This window comes from Petaurus breviceps, unplaced genomic scaffold, assembly GCF_028583685.1.
Source record: "Petaurus breviceps papuanus isolate PSGF00001 unplaced genomic scaffold, PetGlider_PUasm1.0 37, whole genome shotgun sequence".
Taxonomy (NCBI): domain Eukaryota; kingdom Metazoa; phylum Chordata; class Mammalia; order Diprotodontia; family Petauridae; genus Petaurus; species Petaurus breviceps.
In genome coordinates this window covers 41334303-41359547 of record NW_027186296.1, presented here as the reverse complement: position 1 = coordinate 41359547, position 25245 = coordinate 41334303, and the positions used below count along the sequence as shown (strand labels likewise).

Sequence of the window (25245 nt, the reverse complement as noted above, 5' to 3'; positions counted from 1 at the left end):
TCCCCCCAAACTCCTCCCCAAAAAAAACCAGCCTGAAGGGTTTTGAAAATTACCTTCTCATTAGTTTTTGCCAAATACCTTCTTGATATGATAGTTTTAATTTTCTTGTAGGGTATTGGGGTAAACAACGGCATCATCTATTGATTACTTTTATTCTATTTTCTTCTCTTTAGAATGACAGCAATTCACCAGGGGCAGGAGGACCAGTGAAAATAACAGAGAATAGGTCAAAGAAGAGCAGTTTCTTCCGCTGTACACTCCTTTGATAAACTCTTAATGATGGACTACAGCACACCTAGAAGAACCTTTCCTGCTTTTTCGAAAGCACAGGGTCTCATAGCCCCAGAGACACAATACCACCAAGCTGCCACTGAGAGCTCCATGGAACTCAGATTTCTTTAAACAAAATACAACATGGATGATGGCCATGTGGCCTTTCAGCAGGTCAGGCTTCTTTCCTCAAACATGGAAGCAGTGAAGTGGAGACACACGCAGGAGTTAACTTTTTGTTTGTTTTCTTGCCTGTTGCAGAAGCTGCTATCTTTCTTTTAACTTTGCACATCAATGTTAGTCCTTGCCTGTTACAGCACAATCATACACTTGTATTTGCACAGTTTTGTCTTGTGAAGTTCTTAACAGATTTGTGCATTTTCAGGAAAGTTTACAAAAGAGGAATTGTTAAATTTACACAAATTCTGAGACTTTATCTGATTCATAGGGACAAATATACCCTAGTCTTATGTAAATTTCCTAAAAGAAAAGTTAAATGCTAATGAGGTTTTTTAATTCAAGAAAATGAGCTGATCTGTACTGAGGCTACTACTCCTTCCTCTTCAGTATGTAGGGCTTTGTTTCATTCTTGTCTATTTGACCCCACAGGTATTGGGAGTAGCTAAGGCTATAATTTTCTAAATTTATGTCCTTTCTTCTTAGTTTGTAAAAACTGCTCTAAATCACTTTTACTTGACCATTCTCAAAATATTTGATGCAGTGTGGTATAATGGATGAAGGTTCACCCTCACAGTCAGGAAGACCTAAGCTCAAGTCCCCTGGAACTTCCTTAGGACTGTCTGCCCACAAGCCATCACTTTACCTCCTAGTCTGTGCTCCAGGCTATAGATAAGTTGCTAATTCTTATTCGACGGGAGGAGTTTCTTCTAGGGAATTCCTACTTATGACCACATCTGACTCCACCCCAGTACACTTTCCTCCTCTTCCAGTTTTTTTTCTTAGCCTCCTCTTCCCTTCTCCATTGTCTTAGATCCTCACCTTCTATCCAATACTCTTTGACTTCCAAATGTGACTTTTTAAAATTGAGACTTTGAAATTTTTTATATATACAGGAAATTTTTTTAGTGGCTTATGGTAGCTTCTCCATAAGACAATACTCAAAAATTTTCTTCTTGGATTTACAGCCCCTTTACTTTTTGGTTTCTCCTTTAGACTAACTATTTCTAGTGTAAATTTTGATCAGGGTTAGCAGGAATTAGTCTTTTAGCTTGCAGAAAGCTCACCTATATAAAGAGAGCAACCTGAGTAAATAGTGTAACTTTGGGAAATTTTAGGGAGTTGGATTTTTAAAAAATATATATATGGGCATAACTGGATTTACTGAAGCCTCTAGTAAATAATGCCCTTTCAGTAAAAAAAAATATGAACAATGTTTTTAGTTTCAAAACAGCTATTATTGAATTTGTAAAACCTAGTTCCATCTGATCACATTCTAAGTTACAGAGTATAAAGGTTGATGGTGTTATTTAGGGCAAAGCCAATCAGAAGCTTGCCAGTCTTTTTCACTGAACACTGGTCCCTGGTATACTCTGCAGATTTTTTAAAAAGGGAAAACAAATATTCATGGAGCATAAATAAGAGAAATTAGTGGTTATGAAGGTGCCAAATTCAGGTTGGTACAAACCCAACAATGTATTTTAGCATGAGTGTCATAGCGTAGAAAAGTAAGATAAAAGGATGAAGGGGTGAAATATATCCTTGTTAGGAATTGTTTTCTTGTTCTGTTTTACTATGGTCATTATCATAATTGGTGGGTAATAGGAAAAAATGAGTTGGCTGTCACTACTGAGAATTTTGTTTGAAATAAGATTTGTCATTAGGATGCTTTGACAGGTTTACCTATCTCTATGTGTCAAAACAAACACATTCTGATTGGTGTTAAGATCTTACTACTAAAAATCATCTTTGTAGTCACCTTTATAGGTTTGATGGTTGAGGTGTTCATAGATGAAACAATGCTCCCTGTTGCTATTTCCCATAAAATAATGTTTCTTTATAACTTGACTATAAATCACTGTTATTCAAATGGATTTTTTTAAAAGGAAGAAAAATCATATTCAAAAACATCCCTAATCATTTTGTGTGTACTTAACCACTTTCTAAAAAAGGGTCAAGTAGTTAAGTTTTCTGTAAGGTAGTAAAGTGCTTTCTATAAAGGCAAGTGTTATGACACCATTTATGAATGTAATTATCTTTCAGTAATTTACCTCTGACTATTTGGTGTCTTAATACTTATTTTTATCTCAGGGGTTGTCTGCAAACCAAAACTGACATATTCTGTGGTTAGCAATGTTGTCGGCTTGTTTTTAATAGAATGCTTTGCCTTTGTTCCATTTTCTCTCTGGTTTTGTCCTGTATATGTTAATGCCTAGTCTCCATGAATTTCCCTCTGAAAGAGCCTGTGAAAATTATGAGTCTAAAATTTTAGCTTTTTGAAGTAGCAGCCATTTGGGGTATTTGCTCTGTTGTATAAAAACAAGATATCTTTGCTATTTTCTTACATTTAGCCATGCTAAATTGTATATAAATTTGAGGTGAGACCATAGGAAATTTCACTTTATGCATGGTAAAATGATCCAGTAAATATTTCATTTTGCTTAATAATGTTCATATAATACATTATTTTTTTCTATTTGTAGAAGGATTTAATAACAGACAATTTTGTCTGTTCCCTGCTGAAACTGAAGAATTCTAGTTTCACGTGAACATTTTTTGATCTTATAAATAAAGTAAAATACAGATATTTGCAGCAGTATTAAGTGGTTCAGTGGCTGCACTTTATTATCAATGTGCTAATTTTTTTATAATGGTTGGTGTAGACCTTTTCAAATATAGTCTGAGTGTCAGACAATGAAAAATGTGCTGTATCTAAGTAGCATGTAAATCACTGATTGTACCATTTCGCTGGGAATCTATTTTAGCTATATTTTACTTCAGAAAAACATAACAATAAACGGTATGTTTTGCCTGTGCATCAATTCCTGGGTGCTGCAGGTTTTCTTACTATCCATTTGAACATTTTGTGTAGTCTTTGTAAGCTTTCTGAAGACTATTATCTTTACTTTGAAGGACTTTTTAAAACTATACCTCAGTTTGAAAACTAGTATTCTAATATCTAGTAGAACAAAGGTGAGCCAGCTATTATACATTTTACAAAATAGTAGATTTATGTTTTGTCTTGATTTAAAGGCATCATTAGTCTTTAGGTAAAAGTGGACATTTCAAGTTTAGACTAGAACCTGTTATGTTATGTCCAATAATGCAAAAAAAATAATTCCAGCTCTTTTTAAAAAGTGTAGCTGTGCAATATAGGTAAATTCCTGCAAAAGTTCCTCCAAGATTACAGCTTAAATTTTTAGATCCTCAATGGTAATCATCTCTATTATGCCTAATAAAGCTTTGAACTTAGGATCAACAAGTGGAAGATTTATTCAGATTTTTTTTCCTTTATTCTTTTTCTTCGGATTTTCTTTTTCCATGACCAAGACTGTTTTATATAAATTTAGTACTTAACTTTTGAAAATGATCTTTCATACTTAAAAAGTTAAAACTATGTTTGGTTTACTTATGTAAAATTTAGGGCATTTATTTCTAGTTGACTTTGCAAGTCTCTTTTTAGAAAGAGCATTTCCTCTTCTTTTTTGCACCATCTGAAAGAAAAGGGATGCTTCAACATGTGACCTACAGGAACAGGATGTTAGTAAAAATCACATTCTTCGACTAGCAGTTTTACAGTAAAATTAAAATGTTTTTAGGCTAATAAAATTGATACTTCTTGTTCACTATTAAAACTTATCTTTGATCTGACTTTCATTTAGTGAAATGTGCAATTATGAAGCTTAAATAATTATTTGTAGTTATTTTCAGATCACTTCATCTCTTATGCTTGTGCCACATTTGATTATATTTAATTATGCCAAGAAATAACATAATTTTCATTTCATTTTCTTAGTTTCCACTGAATTTAATTATTTCAGTGCATTCCTATGGCCTTACAAATGAGTGTTTTTTGTTCTTTTGCAACTGACACTGCTGAAGTAGGACTCCAATGTCTTTAATGCAATATATAGTTTAAGTATCTGACTAAAAAACAAAACCCTAACAGAAAAAGCTTAGTTTTTCAATAGATTTGCCCCTCCCCTTTGTGTGTTTAAGCACATTGTATCTCTGCTCCAAAAGCTTAATGTGAAAAGCTCCTGCAGATAAATGGACTTGTTATGTGGTTAAATTTGTTTGAATCTAATCATTAACTGTGTACTGATATTGATGCTGTGTTCAAAAGAAAAAAATGGATTTTATTCCATGTCAACTTTTTTACAATAATGTGTCTAAAATAAAGACTACATAATTATGAAATACATTCCATTTCATAATGTTGTCTGAAATTTCCTTTAATCTACCAAGAATGGAAAAAAATATTAGCTGACATGTGACTCACTATTCTCAACAAAAGTGAAGAAATATAATACACAAGTTGCTCATTGCAATGGAGTTGTCTCCTAACCAGATTTCTAACTGTTTTGAAATAGCGAAGAAAGGTGAGCTCTAAATACAACTGTACAGAGAACTAAATACTTGTAAAGATGAACAGGAAAGCAGTAAGTCGAATTGATTTTATTTTTAGTCTGATGGACAGAATAAAGTAAAACTTTCTTAAATATGAGTTATACCTTTTTTTTCCTTTGTAAAGCAAGGCTTTACATAATGGGATGGTTATCTAAAGAACACTTTTTTATGGGAAGGGCATGTTATGTGAGTGAAATTTAAAAAAAACTAAATGCTTGGATTTGCAAGTATTAGATTACATGGAAAAAAAAGGATAAAGATGGCAGGAATAAAGTCTTGGAAAGTTGGCCAAAAAAATTTTTTAAAAACACATTAGAGAGAAGAGGTTATTCCTTTTATATGATTAATTCTTGAAACTTACCTTCAAACTTGGATTATTCAGTGTCATTTCCATTAGAATAGTTCTGAAAAGTTGAAAGGCAGAAAAAGATTCTCTAATTCATATGTACTGGATAAAAAATAATTCTGATCTATATAGAGGTTGTTGTTCATTCATTTTTTTAGTTGTGTCCAACTCTTCATGACCTCATTTGAGGTTTTCTTGGCAAAAATAAAACAAAACAAAATAAAACCACTGGAGTGGTTTGCCATTTCCGCTCATTTTGCAGATGAGGAATCTGAGGTACATGGGGTTAAGTGACTTGACCAGGGTCACCCAGATAGTAATTGTCTGAGACCAGATTTGCACTCAGGAGGATAAGTCTACCTGACTCCAGGCCTGGCACTCTATCTAATGCATCACATAGCTGCCCCCTATATAGGGGACAAAACTCTAAATGGATATCACACAGATATTTCAATCTGAATTTTAATGCTCTTAATTTGCAACACAAATAACGCTAAAACTGTAGTACTTTCATGGCTTTTGCCTACCTTAATTTTTAGAAAAATGTAGTTCCAGTCAGCCAAGATCCATCTTCTCATCCTTCTGCTCCAATCTGTCTCCCAATTGAAGACAAAGGAAAAACAAAATCCATTACATATATAGTCCACCCAAACAAGTTTCCACATTGGCCATGTCCAAAAAAAAAGGTTTTGTCTCATTCTTCATTTTGTGTCCTTCACCTGTCAGAAATCAAGTAGCATTTTTCTTCATTAGTCTTCTGGAATCATGGCTAATGGTTAAGCTGATGAGAATTGAGCACAGCAATATTCCAATTGTACATGGCCCCATTCTGGGTCCCCTCCCCCAACCACCTCTCCTTCATGGAAGTAGGCAAACTGCCAGGTTTAGCTTCACCTAGGGAGACTTGGCAGGCATGGGAGTTTCAAAGTATGTACTGACCCATCACTGATTTTGGCCTCTGCAAGTTCCTGCTTATGTAATACCTCACTGTTGGCCACGTGGTGTGCCTTTTAAAGCTGAGGCTTTGCCTGGGGTCGGGCTGTTCGATTTGGGGAGGGGCCCCAACCAGCCAACATGGCGCCAATAAAGGGTTCACTTCTGAATTGTTACTTGGGTCTTGCTTGTGTTTTGGGTACAACATTTGGAGGCCCTAGCAAGATTGGCAGCATTCTGTGTTGCTGCTCAAGACCCAAACTGATCCTTGGCCACAGGGGAAGGAGGCTACTGGACCCTGGCTTCTAGGACAGCCAGCACCTGAAATCTTTGCAGGGCTCAGGACTCAAGGCTGAGAGGCCAAACCATCCCCCAATATGGATTAGATCTCATTTCAGTTCTGTGGACCCAGACCTCTGTACCAGCCTCTGGAGGTGCTGTATGGTTTCTGTTTCTGTGAGTACTCATCTGTTGGGAAACTGGGGCAGCTGGACACAGTGATATGTTCCTTTCTTTATCGGGCAGTCCACAAACATTGGGTGGGCCTTCTGGGGCAGAGCTAGCTGTGTCCTGGTCTGCCAGCTGGTGTGTGACTGTTCCCGTGGGTCTGTCTGTTAGTGTCCGAGTCTTATGTGTTTCTGTGCAAAGTGTCTATCTGTCTGAAACTAACAACCTATGTGTTCAGAGACAGCAAGGGAAACTGTTGAACTTTCAGCTTTCTCTTTGTCTCCTCTTTGGAGAAAGAGAGAGATAAGAAAAGGGAGGGGTGAGGAGGAAGCCACACAGCCATGAAGAGGAAGGAGCCAGGACAGTGGGGTGGAGGCCTTGTGGCTCCCCTTCTGCATTGCAGCAGCTGGAGGAGGGAGGAGCGGGGCCTGGACATCCTAGCTCCTGTGTCAGGTCAGGGGCAGGGCTTACCAATCCCATGTCTGCGCTGCTGCTGCCACGGCCAGAGAAGGTGCAAGCCCCCACTCCAAGCCCGTTGCTGCTGGTTGTTAGGGGGAAGGGAGGGGAAGAGGGCAAAGCCAGCGGGAGGAGTTCTCTGCCCTCTGAAATGGAAAGGGGAGTGGGGTTGGGACTTGCACATCCCCTCCCTCTTCCCAATTGGGACAATTGGGAAATTTCTCTCTCTCTGGGACTGCAGGGCAGTCTCCCAGAAAGTAGACTCTGGCCATGTATGTTAAGAAATTTGGTCTCAGGGGCTGAGTAGAAGCACAACCTTCCTGCGGCTCCGGCTTCCACCTTCCCCAATCCATGTAAAAAGGGGACTCTAAACAAACTTTGGAACTGCAGAACCCACAAAATGACACAGAGAAGCTAACCTCCTGCTGAGGACAGCCCAACAGGCACGAAGGAATTCAGCGCAGAGCTCTGGGAGCTGAGCCAAGTCCCACACCCAGGCTTTAGCCCCAGGGCGGGCCTGACCAGCCCCTGGCCAGAGGGACTCTAGATCGGCAGCAGCTGTGGCCATTTCCAGATTTATCAATACATACATGCAAAGGACAAAGTGAGAGGTCAGTGCAGTATGGACCTTGGGACCAGTAAGTGGGAGAGCATGGCTTTTACCCTCAGAGCAAGAAGCCGCTGAGACGCCAGCACAGCCAGCCAGTGCCACTTGGCAGCTTCAGCTCCTGGCCTGCAGAGTGTAGGGGGACCAAGCACCAGTCTGAGGGGTAATCGCTCTTGCTTTAACCTGCTTGGATCTGGATTGCAGTCTAGGGTGGAGGTCCTGGAGTGTGTCCAGCTTGCCAGGGCATGTGGAGACCTCAGAGAGGGCACACAACTAATACCTCCCACAGCTGAGAAAACCCCAGTGTTTGGGACGAAAGCTCCACTGTCTGGTGGCAGAGTCCTACTGTGGCAAAAAGCCCAAGTAATTGAGTGGCAAAATGAGCAGGCAAAGGAAACAAAGCAGACAGAAGATTCCAACATTACACTCCTATTTGGGGGACAAAAAGAAGCAAAGCATGGAACAGGAGGAAAACAGTGAAGTCAGAACTCCTGCACCAAAAGCTTCAAAGGAAAATACAAGCTAGTTACAGGCCATAGAGGACCTTAAGAAGCAGATAAGAGAAGTGGAGGAAAAATTGGGAAGAGAAATGAGAACAATGCAAGAAAATTATGAAATGAGAGTCAATAGCCTGACTGAGGAAAATAATACCTTAAAAAACAGACTGACTCAAATGGCAAAGGAGGCTCAAAAAGGCAATGGAGGAGAAGAATGCCTTCAAAAGCCAAATTTGCCAGATGGAAAAAGAATCTCAAAAGCTCACTGAGGAGAATCATTGCTTCAGAATTAGATTGGAGCAAATGCAAGCTAATGACTTTATGAGAAATCAAGATGCTGTTAAACAGATCCAAACAAATCAAAGAATAGATGTCAATGTGAAATATCTCATGGGAAAAACCACTGACCTGGAAAATAGATCCAGGAGAGATAATTTAAAAATTATTGGACTACCTGAAAGCCATGACCAAAGTAAGAACCTAGAAATCATCCTCCAGGAAGTTCTCAAAGAAAACTGCCCTGATGTTTTAGTACCAGAGGGCAAAATAGAGGTTGAAAGAATCCACCAATCACCTCCTGAAAAAGATCCCAAAAGAAAACTCCTAGGAATATGATAGCCAGGTTCTGGAATTCCCAGATTAAGGAGAGAATATTACAAGCAGCCAGGAAGAAATAATTTGAATATTTTGGAAACACAATCAGGATAACCCAGGATCTGGCAGCTTCTACACTGAGGAATCGAAGGGCTTGGAATATGATATTCCGGAGGTCAAAGGAGCTGGGATTAAAACCAAGAGTCACCTGCCCAGCAAAACTGAGTATCATGTTTCAGGGGAAAATATGGTCATTCAGTGGAATAGAGGACTTTTAGGCATTCTTGCTGAAAAAAACAGAGTTGAATAGAAAATCTGACATTCAGATATAAGAAGCAAGAGAAGCGTGAGAAGGTAAACAGGAAAAGAAATCATAAGGAACTTATCAAAGTTGAATGATTAACATTCCTACATGGAAAAACAATAACTGTAACTTATGAAACTTTTCTCAGTAGTTGAAGGGATTAGAAAAAAATATATATATATATATGGAGGTATATGGGCATATGAATACATATGTGAATGTGTGTATATATGTTTACAGGTATACATAGATAGAGGGCACAGGACCAATTTAACAGGAAGGGATGATATTTAAAAGGTGAAATTAACAGGTGAAAGAGGAATATAATGAGAGGAGATGGGGAGAGACAGAATGGGGTAAACTATCTCATATAGAAGAGGCAAGGGAAAATGGTTACAATGGAGGGGAAGAATAGGAAGGCAAAAGGGAATGGGTCAACCTTACTCTCATTGAATCTGGCTTGGGGAGGGAATGAAATACACACTAAATAGGGCATCTCACCCTCCAGGAGAGTAGGGGGGGAAAGGGATGAGGAGGGGATGATGGAAGGGAGGGCAGGCTAGGGGGGAGGGAAGTTGGAAGCACCCACTTTTGAGAAGGGACAAGATCAAAGTAGAGAACAGAACAAGTAGGAGGTGAGATAGGAGGGAGGGAAATATAGTCAGTCTTTTACAATATATCTACTATGTTACTGTTTTGCATTAGCCACACATGTACAACCTACACTGAACTGCTTATCTTCCCAGTAAGGGTGGGTGACAAGGAAGGAAGGGAATGAATCTGGAATTGAAAGTTTTAAAGTCAAATATTCAAATATATATATACTATTATTAAAACCATCTTACATGTAATTGGGAAATAAGATATACAGGCACTGAGGCATAGAGATCCACTGGAAAAGTCAAAAGGGGTATGGAAGAAAATATGGGAGCGAACAGATTGGAGGAGGGGATATCCTGTGGGACTGCTATTTGGGGGCGGTGGGTAGGGGAAAAATGGGGAGAAAATTTTAACTCAAAATCTGGCGGAAACAAATGATGTAAATCAGAAGTTATTAAAGCATTAAAAAATAAAAAATAAAATATTTTGCATAAAAAAAAGAAAAAAAGAAATCTGGTCTCCAAAACTTAAAAAAAAAGGCACCTTACTATGCTTGAGCTCACTTTCTACCCTTTGCCATTCCTTTCCCTCCCCTGTGGGGCATTGGGAGAGGTGGGGAGGTGGGCCCCTCTTTGGGAATCCCTCCACTCAGATCAAAGAAGCAGGCAGGTGCATAACATTTAACTATGTCCTGCCTCACCTAAAAGGCTTTTTGTGTACTAGATGCAACTGAAAGGCAACTGAATTCACTTTTTTTTAAAATAAAGCAATCTGGGTTAAGTAACTTGATCTAGGTTACAGGGCCAGTTATTTCTGGGTGTGGTGCTAAGTATCTGAGCCAGATTAGATCCCCAGGTTATCCTGACACTGGAGCTGGTGCTCTTACTGGCTGTGCTACCTGGCCGCCCCATTGAATTCACTCTTAATTCACTGCTTAAGATAAGTACTGTTTGACAATTAGGCAAATTGGGAAAATACATAGATCTGTAAAAGAGACACCTCAGAGGTGAAGTTTTGAGATTGGCAGATTGAAAGCTCTCACTTTCAAAAAAATCCACCAAGATTCTTCTCCCTGTCATTCCCCCCTTGACAAGGCCAGGGCTGTGGTACCTTCTCACTGTCATCCAGCTCTGACCAAACTGGGGCCACAGTGCTCCTTCTCGTGGTCCCAGGGTACAGTGAGAAGTTAGAACCAACAGCCCTGGGCTGCTGGATACCCTGTAGCACACACCTGTAGGCGTGCAGGTAACCCCCTCTCCTTTTTTTTTTTTTTGCCTTTTGGAGGGCAATTGGGGTTAAGTAACTTGCCCAAGTTTACAGAGCTAGTTTTTTTGTATGGGTGTTAAGTGTCTGAGGCCAGAACCGAACTCAGGTCCTCCCGACTCCGGGCTAGCGCTTTACTCACTGAGCCACCTAGCCGCCCCAACCCTCTCTCCTTTCAAACCCCTAGGTCCACAAACAGGCTCTGCAACTATGGGGAGAGGAGAAAAGCCTCTGCACTTGGTTAGCCCAATCCTCTATCAATAATTTTTGTATGCAATGACTTGGTAATGCAATTAATAGCATAATATCATTGTGTTATTATGGTATCTCTAAATTGTAAGATTCTCTTATACTGTAAAAATTGAGTGACCATTGTGAGTCAGAAATGGTGTCAGATAAGGCAATTTTTATCTGAATTTTGTTGAAACTAAAAGATGGAAATAATTGTGTAAAACCAGCTGTGTCACTTTATCAATTCTGCTTACCCCTGTCTTATAATGTGTATCTCTGCTATTTAGAAAAGCAGGTATCTACATCTTTACCTGTAATTAAAGAGAAAGCTACAGCAATTTTAATCTGGTTTGTGTTGCATGTGAATTTTCTGAAGTTTCTAGATGGGACCCTGGGATTTGGGAATTTCAGGTGAATTGCCTAAGAGTCATCCCATTTATCACAGATCAGATTAAGGGAATTTCACCCCTTCCCACCAAGAAGGAGGGGGGGGCAGCAGTTACTTCTTCAGCCTCTGAAGAAATCTTACTGAAAATCAGTCTTCAAACTGGCCTTTAAAGTTGGTAAAATTGATTTCTAGTAATTGGTTTTTAGTACAAATTTGGAATTTAGAATAGGAATTCATTATGTATATTAGTCCTGGTAAATCTTTGTGGTATATTGTAATTCAGTGAAAGTAAATTGCTGTTTAAGGTAAAAGGCACTTGGGACCATAATTAATTTTGTTTTGAGTTTGAATTTGGATATAGTTGTCTGCATTAAATCAATATCTGAGGCATGGTTGGAGAAATGTGACTCTATCTGAATTTAAACAGTCAAGGATGTTTTATGCTGTCATATTTGGAATGTCATGTGTCCCTGATTTTTTTTTCTTTCTATAGCAAATTTTCTATGATCAGAGCAAGTAGTCAGCAAAAGATATGAGCTCTTTTGTGTTATCTTACCAGGTAATCCAATATTTTTCATCTAAAATTAAAACTAGTCAGAAAATTATGCAAACTGCTTAAGACTAAGCTTTGTATGTCTAGGAATTCTGTATAGTACGTTAGGAATTTATGTTACTCAAAGACATAGTTTAGTTTAATGAATTCCAATTGTAAAGGTTTATTGTTGCTTTAAGTAAAAGAAAGATATCATTTAAAACTTTCCAATTGATTTTTCTTTCATAAAGGTTTAGTGATTATTCCTTTTAATACCAGGATAAATTCAAACTGTCTTTAAGGAAAGAAATACTTTTAGAAAAGATGTTTTGAAAGGTCTTGTATGATAATTTCTGAAAATCTATTTATGGTTAAGTCTGTAAAGGAAAGCTGAATAAGGCAGATAAGAACGTTTGGGGACAAATGGGGTTTATCCAAGCCCCTCCTGTTTCCAGATAGTTGATATCTGTTTTAGATGGTTAAGTATGTTGAGAGAGTATGAGGAAGTTTTGGGAAGGCAGAAAGATTTGTAACTTGATTTTGTATTTAATAGCTCCATCAAAATTTAGATGGCCCTATCTGAAGAACACTAGTTTATATTTATTTGCTATTTAATAATTCGGGGGATTGTAAATTTTACTATTATTTTAAACCTTAATTATAGGAATCATTGTCATAAAAGCCAATAATGGGATGGCAGAGGCTGCAGGCTGCAAACTGTTTAAGGTGGATGTCTATGCTTGTAAAAGTTTGGAGACAACCTCGGACACTGCCCAGGTGGGATCTCTCTGACTTTATTTCCCAAATGTGTGTTTTCTTTCTGAAAAGGAAACCCCCCCCCCCACCTATTTATGCTTAAGCCCTGCTTTCAGCACCTGGTGGCTATCTGAATGACTACCAGAAATGACTCATGCCTAGATCCAAACAGGGCTAAGGAAGTTTTCCTTCTGGCTAGGTTTATGACATTGTCCCTTTTTTTCTTCTATAGCAAATTCATTGAGAAGTAATATTCAGGGCCAAATAAATGAATAAATGTAGAGATAACATCCTTCAAAGGAGATGATTATTAATAAGGCAAAATGTAATTAAATAGATGTCTAATTGACCAGGATAATGAAGTTTGAGGAGAGCAACAGGATCAAACTTAGATGACTCCTCTAGATTTAAATCAGATTTAGATGATTTCTCTAGAATTAAATACAGATGTATGCAATTGTCTTAAAAATTTTTTTCTATTATGTGTATTCAAGCTTTGAGCATGTTTGGGAATAAGATCAGAGATTTGAATTTTAGCACAAGAATTGTATAAGATAGTGGTAAGGGTAAAACTAATGTTACTTTATTAAAGCATCTGTCTGATAATTTTACAAAGGGCAGATAAAATCATTTAAAAAAAAAGATTTTTCTATTTTAAAAGATTCCTATACCAGGTATAGGATTTAGGAAAGGTAGAAATAACAAAGAATAAATAAACTGAAAATTCTCTGTAGTTTCAAAATATGGAACTAATCTTAAGTTATTGTGCTACTTTATATTAAGTCAAAATTATCCGGTAACCTCTAGATCTGAACTGGAAAAGCAGAACTCCTTTTAAAATTCTGTAACTACATGAGGCATCTGGGATTCAAAAGTGTTGTTTAAATGAAATAAGTCACCGGATACAAGGAATTGTATGTTAATAATGATTCTTGTATAGTTTGTGTGTAAGTTTTCTTGGTGGCATGTAATTGTGTACCTGACTTAATGTAATCATGTCATTTTGTAAAATTATGAGAAAACCTTATTGTATTGCTTGAGCGTAGCCCTGTGTGGCTAAGAAAGCTGAACTATTTGTTTATACTGTTTGATCCTAGTCTTGCACAGCTAGAAAACTGGACCTTTATATGTACACTTGGTGTTAAATTGTGTTTCTGAGAACTCTTGTCAGGTCTGGTTGGCTGTGCCAGCTTGTACCTATTGTACATATGAACTCTAGTCATCTAAAGATTACCCCTCCTCTGAGCCGAGAGATCTGAAACAGACGACATCAGATGCAGACAGCTTTCCCAAGAGTCCGGACCTGGCCTTTACTGGGACAGCTTCTTTCCTGGAGAAATTCAACCAGAGGACCAATGGGAAAATGTGGCCCCACCATAACCCCACCAGAGGGTCAAGGGTTTGACACTCTGTCTATGAAGAGTGGGGTAAATGTTGTACCTGGCCCCCTCCTCCTCCAGACTATGGCCCTGATTATAGTGCCCTACCTCATTAATCATTTTCTACAATTTGTTAAGTCCCTATTAACTCTGCTAAATTGCTAATTGTTAGGGATCCCCACTACCAGCTCTTGGGAACAGAACTGACTGACCAGTATGATTCGGGCCCCATTCTCCTCCAACCAGCTCTCCTTCACAGAAGTAGGCAAACTGCCAGATTTAGCTCTGCCTAGCGAGACTTGGGGGGCACGGGAGTTTCAAAGTGTGTAATTGCAAAACTCAGGCTTTCTCTGGGGTCAGGGCTGTTCAATTTGGGGAGGGGCCCAACCAACTAATATGGTGCCAATAAAGGGTTCACTTCTAAATTGTTACTTGAGTCTTGCTTGTGTTCCGAGTACAACACCATCACATTTAGATACCATAACTTGTTCATCTACTCCGCAATTTATGGGGACCTCCTTAAATTCCCATTCTTTATCACTCCAAAGAGATCTATAAATTTTTTTTTATATCTTTAGAGTCTATTCTGTTTAGGACTAATCCCTCCGTTAATCTGCTTCCCTTTTGTTCACCCTCTCCCCTTCTCCCCTTCCCCTGTTAAGTACAATGTATTTCTGTACCCAACTCTGTATGTGTGTGTGTATGTGTGTTCTTTTGACTAGTTCAGAAGAGAGTGGGGTTCAAATGTCAGCTACTTCCCTTATTTCCTCCTCTTTGTATGTATAAATGTCAACTTACATATGCTGATTATATGAGATAATTTTCCCTAATCTTCCTGTTCCTTTCCTTAACAGTGTATTTCCCTTCCCTTCCCTTCCCTTTTTCCCTAGGTCTTCTAATTAGACACCTTTTTTGACCTGATGATGATATAATTCAGAGGGGGACATGCATATCATATCTTCATATTTGAATATGTCATTTCTCTTTATTTTTTTTAAAGATTTTTTTTTTTTGCTTTATTTTTGGAGGGGGAGGGAAGAGCAATTGGGGTTAAGTGACTTGCCCAAGGTCACACGGCTAGTACATATAAAGTATTTGAAGATGAATTTGAACTCAGGTTCTCCTGAATCCAGGGCTGGCGCTCTATTCACCGTGCCACCTAGCTGCCCCCATTTCTCTTTCTTTAGTCCTTTATTTTTGTTCATATTTACCTTTTTATATCTCTTTTTACTCCTGTGTTTGAGCTTCAGAGTTTCTGTTCAGATCTGGTCTTTTCATCATGAATGTTTGGAGACCTTGTTAATTAAAGGTCCATTTCTGTCACTGTAGCATTTTACTCAGTTTTGCAGAGTAAGTTAGTCTTGGTGGTAAATGCATATCCTTTGCCTTCTGTGATACTGTATTACAAGTTCTCTGCTTCTTTGTGATGGTGACTGCTAAATCATGTGTGATCCTGACTGGTTCCTTGGTACTTGAATTCTTTGTTTTCAGCTGCTTATAATATTTTTTTCTTTGACCTGGAAATTCTGGTACTTGGCTAATGATATTCCTGGGAGTTTTCATTTTGGAGTTTCTTTAAGGAGGTGACTAGTAGATTCTTTCTGTTTCTACTTTGCCCTCTGTTCTAAGAGATCTGGGTGATTTTCTTTTAATATTTCTTAAAACAGGATGCTTAGGCTCTTTATTTGGTCATGATGTTCAAATAGTCCAGTGATTCTCACATTTTTTCTTTTGGACCTGTTTTGCAGGTCAGTTGTTTTTGTTACAAGATACCTTAATTTTTTTTTTTCTATTTTCAGTCTTTTGGCTTTATGTTAATATTCCTTGTTGCTTCATGGAGTCACTGGCTTTGATTTGGCCCATTAAAATTTTAAGGGAATTAGTTGCTTGGGCAAGAGTTTGTACTTCTTGTGCCAAGCTATTACTTCCACTTCTAATTCTTTCTTTCATAGCTCATTTCTTTTTTATTTTTTTCCTCAAGTGCTTTCATTTTTTAAATTAAAAATATTTTTACCTTTTTTTTTATTCTCACATCATTTCATGCAGGAAGTTTAGTTGAATTTTTTTCAAGTTGTATATTTTCCTGAGGCTTTGCTTATAAATTTTTGGTAGCCATTTTCTTCTTCCAGGTTTGTGTCTTTAGGTTCCCTGCTACCATTAGATTTCCTGATTACCATACTAACCTTTTATGGTGGGATTCTTTTTTTGTTTGCTCATTCTTCCAGCCTACTTCTTGACTTCAGGCTTAAAGTTAGGGTGTGGCTCAGTGTACTTCCTGGAGAAAAGGTCTGAGCTGGGGTCTTGCTGATTTCTTGAAGGTATTGAGTACTGTGCTATTCTAGGATCTCAGGGACAGGTTGTATACCTACATACTTCCTATAATCTCAAAGTGGTCTGATCAAGGGCAAAAAGTGTTTGTTTCACTCCCTTTTAAATACAAATTTCTAATTTTGATTTTGGTCTGAGCAAGAGTAGACTGTTGTTGGACTGAGTCCTCATCAGTCAGCTAGAAAGTTCTGTTGGTTCAGTGGCAAAATTATAGGCTCCCTTATGGTTAGGTATTCTTGCCCTGGTTATTCCTCTTCAGGTTGGGCTAGATGCTGGAAATGAGACCCTACTCTGCTTCTGGGGTCTGAGCCACACCTCTATTGCTGGCTTTTGAAATTCCTTATTTCTGGTACAGGATCTCCTTACTTGAAAATGTGTGGTACCTCCACAGTAGGTACCCTTTTAAATGGATCCAGTGCCATGGATTTTTTTTTTTGCTTTTTTTGGAGGGGAGAGGGTAGGGCAAATGGGGTTAAGTGACTTGCCCAAGGTCACATGGCTAGTTTTTGTGTTAAGTGTCTGAGGCCAGATTTGAACTCAGGTCTTCCTGACTCCAGGGCCGGTGCTCTATTCACTATGCCACCTAGCCAGCCTTGTGCCTTGGATTTATGACCTGGTAGTGGGCAACAAAACTACCAATTTATACTTTTTCCCTTCACAGTGCTCCATTATGGGTCTGGTAGTGCTCTGGTACAAGTCCAGGACCTCTTCTTCCCTTGAGCACAATGTACTTGACCCCATCCCCAGTAGCCACAAACTTATCTGTTTCCCTATGCTCACCTGGACTGGACAAATGATTGATTGTGACTTTGGATTTCTCCATCAGGATTCAGTCTGGTTCTGTTTGGAAGAATTGTGTGGACTTCACCATACTGCTTCCTACCACTCTGCCATCTTGGTTCTTCATCTATTGCCTATCTTTATGTCTCAATCCCTCCCTCCTTTCTTATTCTCTCCCACCCACTTCTCCCCAGAAGAAAGGAAATAAGCATTTGTTAAGTACCTACCTATTATGTGCCAAGCATTGTGGCAAGCACTTTACAAATATCTCATTTGATCCTCATAACAACTACAGAAAGTAAGTGCTGGATATTCCCATTTTCCAGTTGAGGAAATAAGAGATTAAGTAATTTGTCCAGGGTCACACAACTAGTAACTAACACTAGATTTGAATTTAAGCCTACCTGACTCTGGAATCAGTGTTCTATCTACTGTGCTGCCGCCACACACAAGAAAACAACAATAAAAGTCAATTCAGGGAAAATGTCAAACTCAACTTTTTCACTGTTTTTATTCAAGAATAACACAATTTTGGCTCTACAAAAACTGTCAGTTATATTATTTGTTAAAACTAAGTCATAATATTTAACAGGACAATAGGCAACCTAATTTATCTTTTAGTTTAGCATTTTGGAGTAAATCCATATATATTTTAGAAAACACTAAAAAGGGGTTTAACCCATATCCAGCTTAGAAATAAATGTAGTACTCTCTGGAACATAAATGTATTTTAAGAAAACTTGGTAGGAGGCTGCCCCTTAATTAAATGGCAAATTTATCTATCTTCCCTTGTAAGAAAGTATCTTCTGGGTGGCTAGATGGAGCAGTGAATAGAGCACCTCCCCTGAAGTCAGGAGGACCTGGGTTCAGATCCAGCCTCAGACACAACACAAAAACTAGCCCTGTGACCTTGGGCAAGTCACTTAACCCCAACTGTCCTTAAAAAAAAAGCAAGAAAGTATCTTTCTTTAAGGAACTTGACAAGAAGATAGCTCTTTAGTCATTGAGAATTGTTCTCGTAGTCATTTTCAGTTGTGCCTGACTCTTTGTGACCCTATTTGGTGGTTTTATTGGCAAACATACTGGAGTGGTTTACCATTTCCTTCTTCAGCTGATTTGACAGATGAGGAAACTGAGGTAAACAGAGTTAAGTGACTTGCCCAGGGTCATCCAGCTAGTAAGTGTCTGACACCAGATTTGAACTCAGGAAGATGAGTCTTCCTAACTTCAGGCACAGCAATCTACCACCAAATTCGAGTACATTGGCCTTTCTCACATAGTACATAATTAGTGCATAAGCACTGCCTTTTATAAAGATAAATCATCTAGAAGCCTAAGTCATCTGAAAAATGCTTCATTTCCTCCCATCACTATTCATAGAGCATGAAAATTTCCTTTCTGTTTGAAAGATGTCAAACAAGACATGTTGATAGAGACATCTACTGTGAGCTTCCCCAAGTCCCTTCTTTCACATCTTAAAATTAATGTTTACTCATTTTCTCCTCCTTTTTCCTTGTCTTAAAGGTTAATTTGGTCTTCATCCTGACAAATGTTAACATACTTGTGTCCTTAATTCCATCTTTTCCAACTTCCTACACCATTTTGTTCCATTTATCATCCCCAATCTCCATCTCTGCTGGTTCCTTCTCCACTGTTCATAAACTCAGGTCTTTCCTATTTGAAAACCTGCCCTTAACCCTGCTTCCCTGAGGAATTACCTACCCAAACATTTGAAAAGTGCAAATTCATTGCCTTCACTTCTTCACCACTCATTCCTTAATCCTTTTCAGCCTGCCTTCTCTTCACACCAATCAAATGAAATAGGTTTCTGAGTTACAAAATTCAGTGGTTTTTATTAAAGCCCTGCTCCTTGTTGGACTTTCTGTAGTGTACAATCCTAGGGCCTTCCAACCATAGGAGCAAGTCCCCTCCTTAGTCTGTCCTGGATCTATGACACAGAACTAGGTAGTGAGTGACAAAGTTGCCAATTGGCAGCTGTTCCCATACTCTGTATGACATCATGGCACCCCAGATGGGTCTTGCCCTGGTGCACAACCTCAGTCCTTTTTCTGTCACTGGGGGCTGGACAAATTTGCTGAGTGAGCTCCTAGCCAGACCCAGTTCCTAGTGTTCACAGACCTCTTTGTCTCCCCATGCCATCTTGGCCTGGAAAAATGAGTCATGGTGATTTTTTCTTAAATTTCTCCAACAGGATTTTGTTTGGTGCATTTTCTAGATGTGTTTGGAGTTTTGAGGAAGAAGGAAACTTGCTATAATTCTTTCTATTACTCAACATTTTGGCTCTTCCCCCTGTAACCGAACACTAAAATATAATGATTCCAACTCTCTAATCTCTCATATCCACCACCATCCCACTTCTGTTCCCACTGCTACTATTCTAGTTCAAATTCTCATCTACTTTTGCCTGAACTACTGCAACATGCTCCTAATTGGTCTCATAGGATCATACATTGAAAGTTAGAACAGACCTCAACAATCATGTCATCAAGTGCCCTCTTTTTTACAGATGAGGAAACTGAGACATGGAGAGTAAGTGACCTGCTAGAGGTTAGTTACATCAGTATTTTAAGTTCAATTAAGATATTAAACTAGGATTCAATCCTAGGTCATCCAAATTCAAACCTTGCTCTTTCTACTCACTATATGACATTGCTTCTTAGTCTCTCTGTCACCAGTAACTCATTCCACTCCTTATAATCAAGAAGACTTAGCTTTTTAATGCATAGATCTGACCATATTACTACTCCATTAACAGCAACAAAAACAAAGCCAGATAGCTTCCTATTTCATACTGAATAAGCTTCAAATTCCTTAGCTATCCTGGCCTTCAAGGTTCTCCATAACCTGTTTCCAGTTTCTTTTTACAGCCTTATTTCACACTATATGCCTTCATGGTCTTTTCATTTAAAGCAGACTTGATGGTTTGATGTTCAAATCATGTCCATTCATACTTCTATAAACAGAATAACACCATTGCCTCCCTTTACTAAAACTCCACTGAGAAATTTCTCTTTCTTCTGATCTCTCATAAACATGTTAGCTTCTTTCATGCACTTAAAAAACCCTACATTTGACTTGTATCTTTATCTTCTCTACTAACTTGTAAGTTTGTTGTAAGCAGTAACTGCTATGTCATCTATCACTCCCACTGCCTAGCACACAACTACACAAATGATTTTGTGGAATGAAAAAATAAATGATTTTATTTAGAAAACATACAATCATTAAGAGACCCTGTTAATAGTGTTAACAAACTGATTTAGTTCTCCTTTCCTTTCCTTTTTTTATTGTCAAGTAGAGTAATGGACATTGGAAAAAAAAAAACCTAAGGAATTTCAAATATGGTAAGCATAACAACTACTGCATTTATATGTTTAGAATTTTAGAGAAAGCAGATATTTAAAATAGGTGCCTCATCAATCATCTAAAATGTTTCAGGTCATCTCTGAGCCAGTCTAGTATACTGCAGCACAGGACTGGGAATGAGTGTCTAAGCCTGGTTGTCTTCATGTGACCTTTAAGTACTAGTCAAGTCACCCCCTCTCTGGGTCTCAGACCCCTTTTCTGTAAAATGAGAGAGTTGAACTTGATGATTTCCAAGGATCTTTTCAATATTCTGAAATCATATGAAACAGCACTTTGATTTACCTAATAGAGCTTGTAATATCCTGTGTTCATAAATTGTTCCTGAGATAGTGAAGGTAAATTACTATCATTTTTGCATTTGGTGTTATGTTTTAAGAATACATATATTTATATATGTTGACTGTAAATACAGCTTCATGGTAATATCTCCTCTTTTCCTATCTATGTATATAGGGAACAAACAAGGAATTACCATGGCTACTTTCCAAACAAATTAAATAATAGTTTATCCTTCCTCATGACCTATTTTTTCTCTTTTATATCCATTATATTCCCTTTTCCTCTTGCATTGTACTTTTCTGTAACCCAATACTGCTCTCAGGGTAAAAGATTCAGTTTAATTCCAAGAGTATTTAATGACAACTTGTCATTCTCTATCGTGTTACGCTGATTTTTTTTAAGATTCTATTGTACCATCAAAATAAAGTACTTAGTATGACTAATGAGACCAAGGCCATTAGAGTTAGATCCCAAATGAATCCAGTTAACTTTAATCTGTTCAATGGCCAAAATACTACGCCAAATACTAGATGTTTTTAAGATGCACTCCTTTTTATTAGGGAACCTTGATAGGAATCTATGAAATCATGCAAATATATTAGCACTACTGTGGAGACAACTGAAAAAGTCCAATTTTTAATGCAATGGTCTCCACCCAATATCAATTGGCAACCTTAGCTGGTAGACCTCTGAGATGACTGTCACCTCAACTACCAAACTTCCTCCTCCCATCCCTCCACCCCAACTTTACTGAAAATGAGTTTCCTAGCTGAGTCTGTATAGGCCAATGGCATTTGCAACCCTCTTGTGTATATGGACTTCACTGTCATCATGGTCCTTGCCCCTTGCTGGGGATCTCAAGTCTTTAGGGTAATGAATAATATCTTCTCATAAAGAGATGACTGATATTTTTTGTTGTTCTGTTTGCATCTCACTCTTTGTGACTGATGCCTTGCTCAGTAACATCACATTTAAATGATGATGGCAAATATTTATATATTATAGTGTTTTACAATTTATAAGAAAAAAAGTTCTTTATTTGCAACAACCCCTAAGTTAATGTGCACTTACTATGTTATAAGTTGTCCTTACTTGTGTACCTCTTATCTCTTGTGATTCTATTGTATTTTTAAGGGCATGCCCATATCTATTACTGTATTCCCAGCATCTAGCACTATGTTCAACTAGTTGGCATTTAATGTTTGTTTAATTGAAAGGAAGCTGGAACACACACATATTTATGTCTAACTTTTTTCCAACTTTACTGTCACAATGAAAATTTAATTCTAAGAAGGTAAAGATGGCAAGAAAACTAAATTCTCCTAACAATGTTTTCAAAGATTTTATTGAGTACCCTGGGAGGCAGCTAAGTGGTTCAGTAAAGAGTACTGGCTTCTTACACTTACACTTACACTCCCCTGGACAAGTCACTTAACCTTTGTTTGCCTTAATCCACTCGAGAAAGAAATGCCAAATTACTCCAGTGTCTTTGCCATGAAAACAAAGAGTGGGCAGCAACAGAACAACAAACAACACTGAATACTCTTAAGTCAAGACTTAGTCCTATTTGCCTATAATTTCCCTATTACTAATTTTTTGGAGGGAATTAACTAGTTTGTTACCTTTAAGTGCCATCTGAACATATTTCTTACACTTCACTGTACATTTTCAGTGATGCACACATTTTTAGAATGAGTCATGATTTATTTTTAATAACTACCTTCTCACTTAGCAAAACAGCTTTCTTTTTCATTAATTATAAATGCTGAAAGGTGTTCTTTAAGAAATACATTGCCATGGGGGCCGCTAGGTGGCGCAGTGAATAGCTCACCGGCCCTGGAGTCAGGAGGACCTGGGTTCGGATTTGACCTCTGACACTTAACGCAAAAACTAGCCTTGTGACCTTGGGCAAGTCACTTAACCCTCCCCAAAAAGCAAAATAAATAAAAATACATTGCCACGTTAACTGAAATTCTGAGGTTCTACTTTTGAGTACTCAAAAATTTTTTTTAATTTACATATTGCAGTTAATATCTTTGTGTGAGCTGAGGATGATTATTATTTTTACATATAATGACTCAGAAGACTTAACAAGTGTGTACATTTAGGATCTTAATTTTAGAACACAAAATAAAATTTGTAAAGCACTTAGCAGTACTTAGTAGGTATTTAATAAATGTTCATTCCCTTTCTTTCCTACCCCCACACCCTAAAAAAAAACCAACCACTTGCCTCATGCATTCAAATTATGGAAATAAGTTTCGGATACGTTTTCTATACATAAACATTTCTAAACATAGCACCGCTTCTTCCTTACTCCTACCCCCTCCCCACTCTTACATCTTCCATTCAATACTGGCTTGTACCTTCCAAAAAATGAGAATCTTTTATAGCTAAAAATTTTTAAGAATGGTTCTCCTGCTTCGTATAATGGAAGGAGCACCCGATTTAAAGTACAGTACTTCTATTTTATGTGTGTTGGAAAATGGAAAGGAACGGCCGTAAGGCTATTCCACAAAGATGACCTTTTTGTCCTGCTGAAGTAGTTCAAAAGCCCCAAATTGCTGGGCTCGGTGGTTAAATATAAAATTTAGTATTTTTATGCTAAAACTATTCCTATGTTTAAAGCAGAGAATTAGAGGGGAATGGGGCCTGGATCCCCAAGCGCAGGTTATCACGAGGCTCCAAAAATGCCATTAATTTCAAACCTATCCCCAAAACGCAAAGCAAAGCAAAGCGGAAGAATGGCTTACTACACGACACTATGCAAGCCTGGCTGTTTCTTCAGACCTACGTGACCCTGACAAGTCATTTCATCTTTAAGCCTGCTTCCTCATTTTGTTTCCGCAAAAATGAGGACGTTAGCCCAGCCCAGTGGTCACGGATCCCCTTTGCTGATCTGCTGGAGCCTAGGGCCCTAATCTCGAAATAATATTTTTAAAGGCATCAGATAAAATGTGCAGGATTACAAAGGAAAGCAGCTATACTGAAATAGTTATCAAATTATTTTTATAAAAACTAGGTTCCCCGACACTAGAACAGGAACCTGCTTCTGCATGCCTAGGGCTCTTCATTATCAATGCGACAAAGTTTCAGGAGTGATGAGAGTAAAGGTGATGAATAACAAAATTTCACATTCTCCTTCCTCCCCTTCTTTACTGCGACAAAGAGTAGGTAGGGCTAAGAGCAAAGGTGAGGGCTGTACCAAAGCCTCCCTCCTCCCCCCTTCCCCGCCCCTGACGTTTCCCGCGGCGCATCACTGGGGGTATTTCCCGCCTCGGGCCTGGGATGTCGGGCTGGGGGCGTGGTGGAAGCGCCTTCGTGGCGCGCGGGGGCGGGGCTACAGGCCAGCCGCGGCGGGGGGAGGGCGCGCAATAGCAGGCAGTCTCTGGGAGCCCCGCTGCCTCTCAGGAGGTGGGGGTGAGGGGGGTGCGGTTGGCCGCCCGCTCACCTGGGCCCCGCCGGACACCGCCCCCTCCTCCGCCCCCGCCCCCGTCCCGCGCCGGCAGAGGGCTGGGCAGCTCGGCGCGGCGCAGCCTGGGCCGCCCCGAGCCGCCGCGCGCCGCTACCGCCTCCGCCTCAGTCCCTGCCGCCCCGGGCCGCCATGACGGCCGCCGTGTTCTTCGGCTGCACCTGCATCGCCTTCGGGCCGGCCCTCGCTCTCTACGTCTTCACCATCGCGTCTGACCCGCTGCGCATCATCTTCCTCATCGCCGGGTGAGGCCGAGGCTGAGGTGGCCCAGCAGGCCCGACACGACCCGACCCGACCCGACCCAGCCCGAGCCGAGCCGGGGCCGGGCTCCGCGGCGCTCTCTGTAGCAGCTCAGCGCCGCGCCGCCGAGGCCCGGCCTCTCAGAGGAGCCCGGGCCGCCCCCTGGACAGGCCCTGCCGGCCTTTGTGGGAGGGCGGGGGGCGGGAGAGGAGAGCCGAGACCCCACCTCCTTGGGGCCTCCCCGTGAGGCGGTGCCGGGCTCTTTGCCTCCTCCGAGGCCTGCTCCTAGAAAGAGGGTCGTGTAGTCCCGAGAGGGCTGTGGCTGCCAGAGCCCATCCCCCACCCCAGGATGCCTTGTGTAAACACCCCGTTATCCAACCTCCTGGGAAGTCCATGAATCATAACCCCACGGCGGCGGGGTCCGAATGGGGCGAAACCCGCCTTCAGACACGCGCTAGAAAGATACCGCAGGCTCCTTTAGTCTGGAATATATATGTTTCAAAACACTCTTCCCCTTTATTTTATATTTATTCCGAGCCAAGGAGTGGTGGAGAACGTCCTGGAGCGCT

General features: G+C 39.5%; 2 protein-coding genes and 1 long non-coding RNA gene across 3 annotated transcripts in view; 2 read left to right on the top strand and 1 right to left on the bottom strand.

Annotated features, from left to right (window-relative positions):
- The window catches only part of RAB8B (RAB8B, member RAS oncogene family), an 85474-nt gene extending 80823 nt beyond the window's left edge, over positions 1-4651 (top strand). Inside the window, exon 8 of the mRNA XM_069098362.1 lies at positions 174-4651. Within this exon, the coding sequence (XP_068954463.1) occupies positions 174-266 (93 nt within the window). The 3' untranslated portion in view covers positions 267-4651. The remainder of the gene's footprint in view (positions 1-173) is intronic.
- On the bottom strand, positions 3808-24984 carry LOC138169161 (uncharacterized). Its single transcript, XR_011170279.1, has 4 exons — positions 24598-24984; positions 5731-5922; positions 5219-5261; positions 3808-3941 (listed from the first exon to the last, which is right to left on the bottom strand). It is a non-coding gene; the product is annotated as an uncharacterized lncRNA (long non-coding RNA).
- APH1B (aph-1 homolog B, gamma-secretase subunit) overlaps positions 24496-25245 on the top strand; it is a 32787-nt gene continuing 32037 nt past the window's right edge. Inside the window, exon 1 of the mRNA XM_069098361.1 lies at positions 24496-24681. Within this exon, the coding sequence (XP_068954462.1) occupies positions 24569-24681 (113 nt within the window). The 5' untranslated portion in view covers positions 24496-24568. The remainder of the gene's footprint in view (positions 24682-25245) is intronic.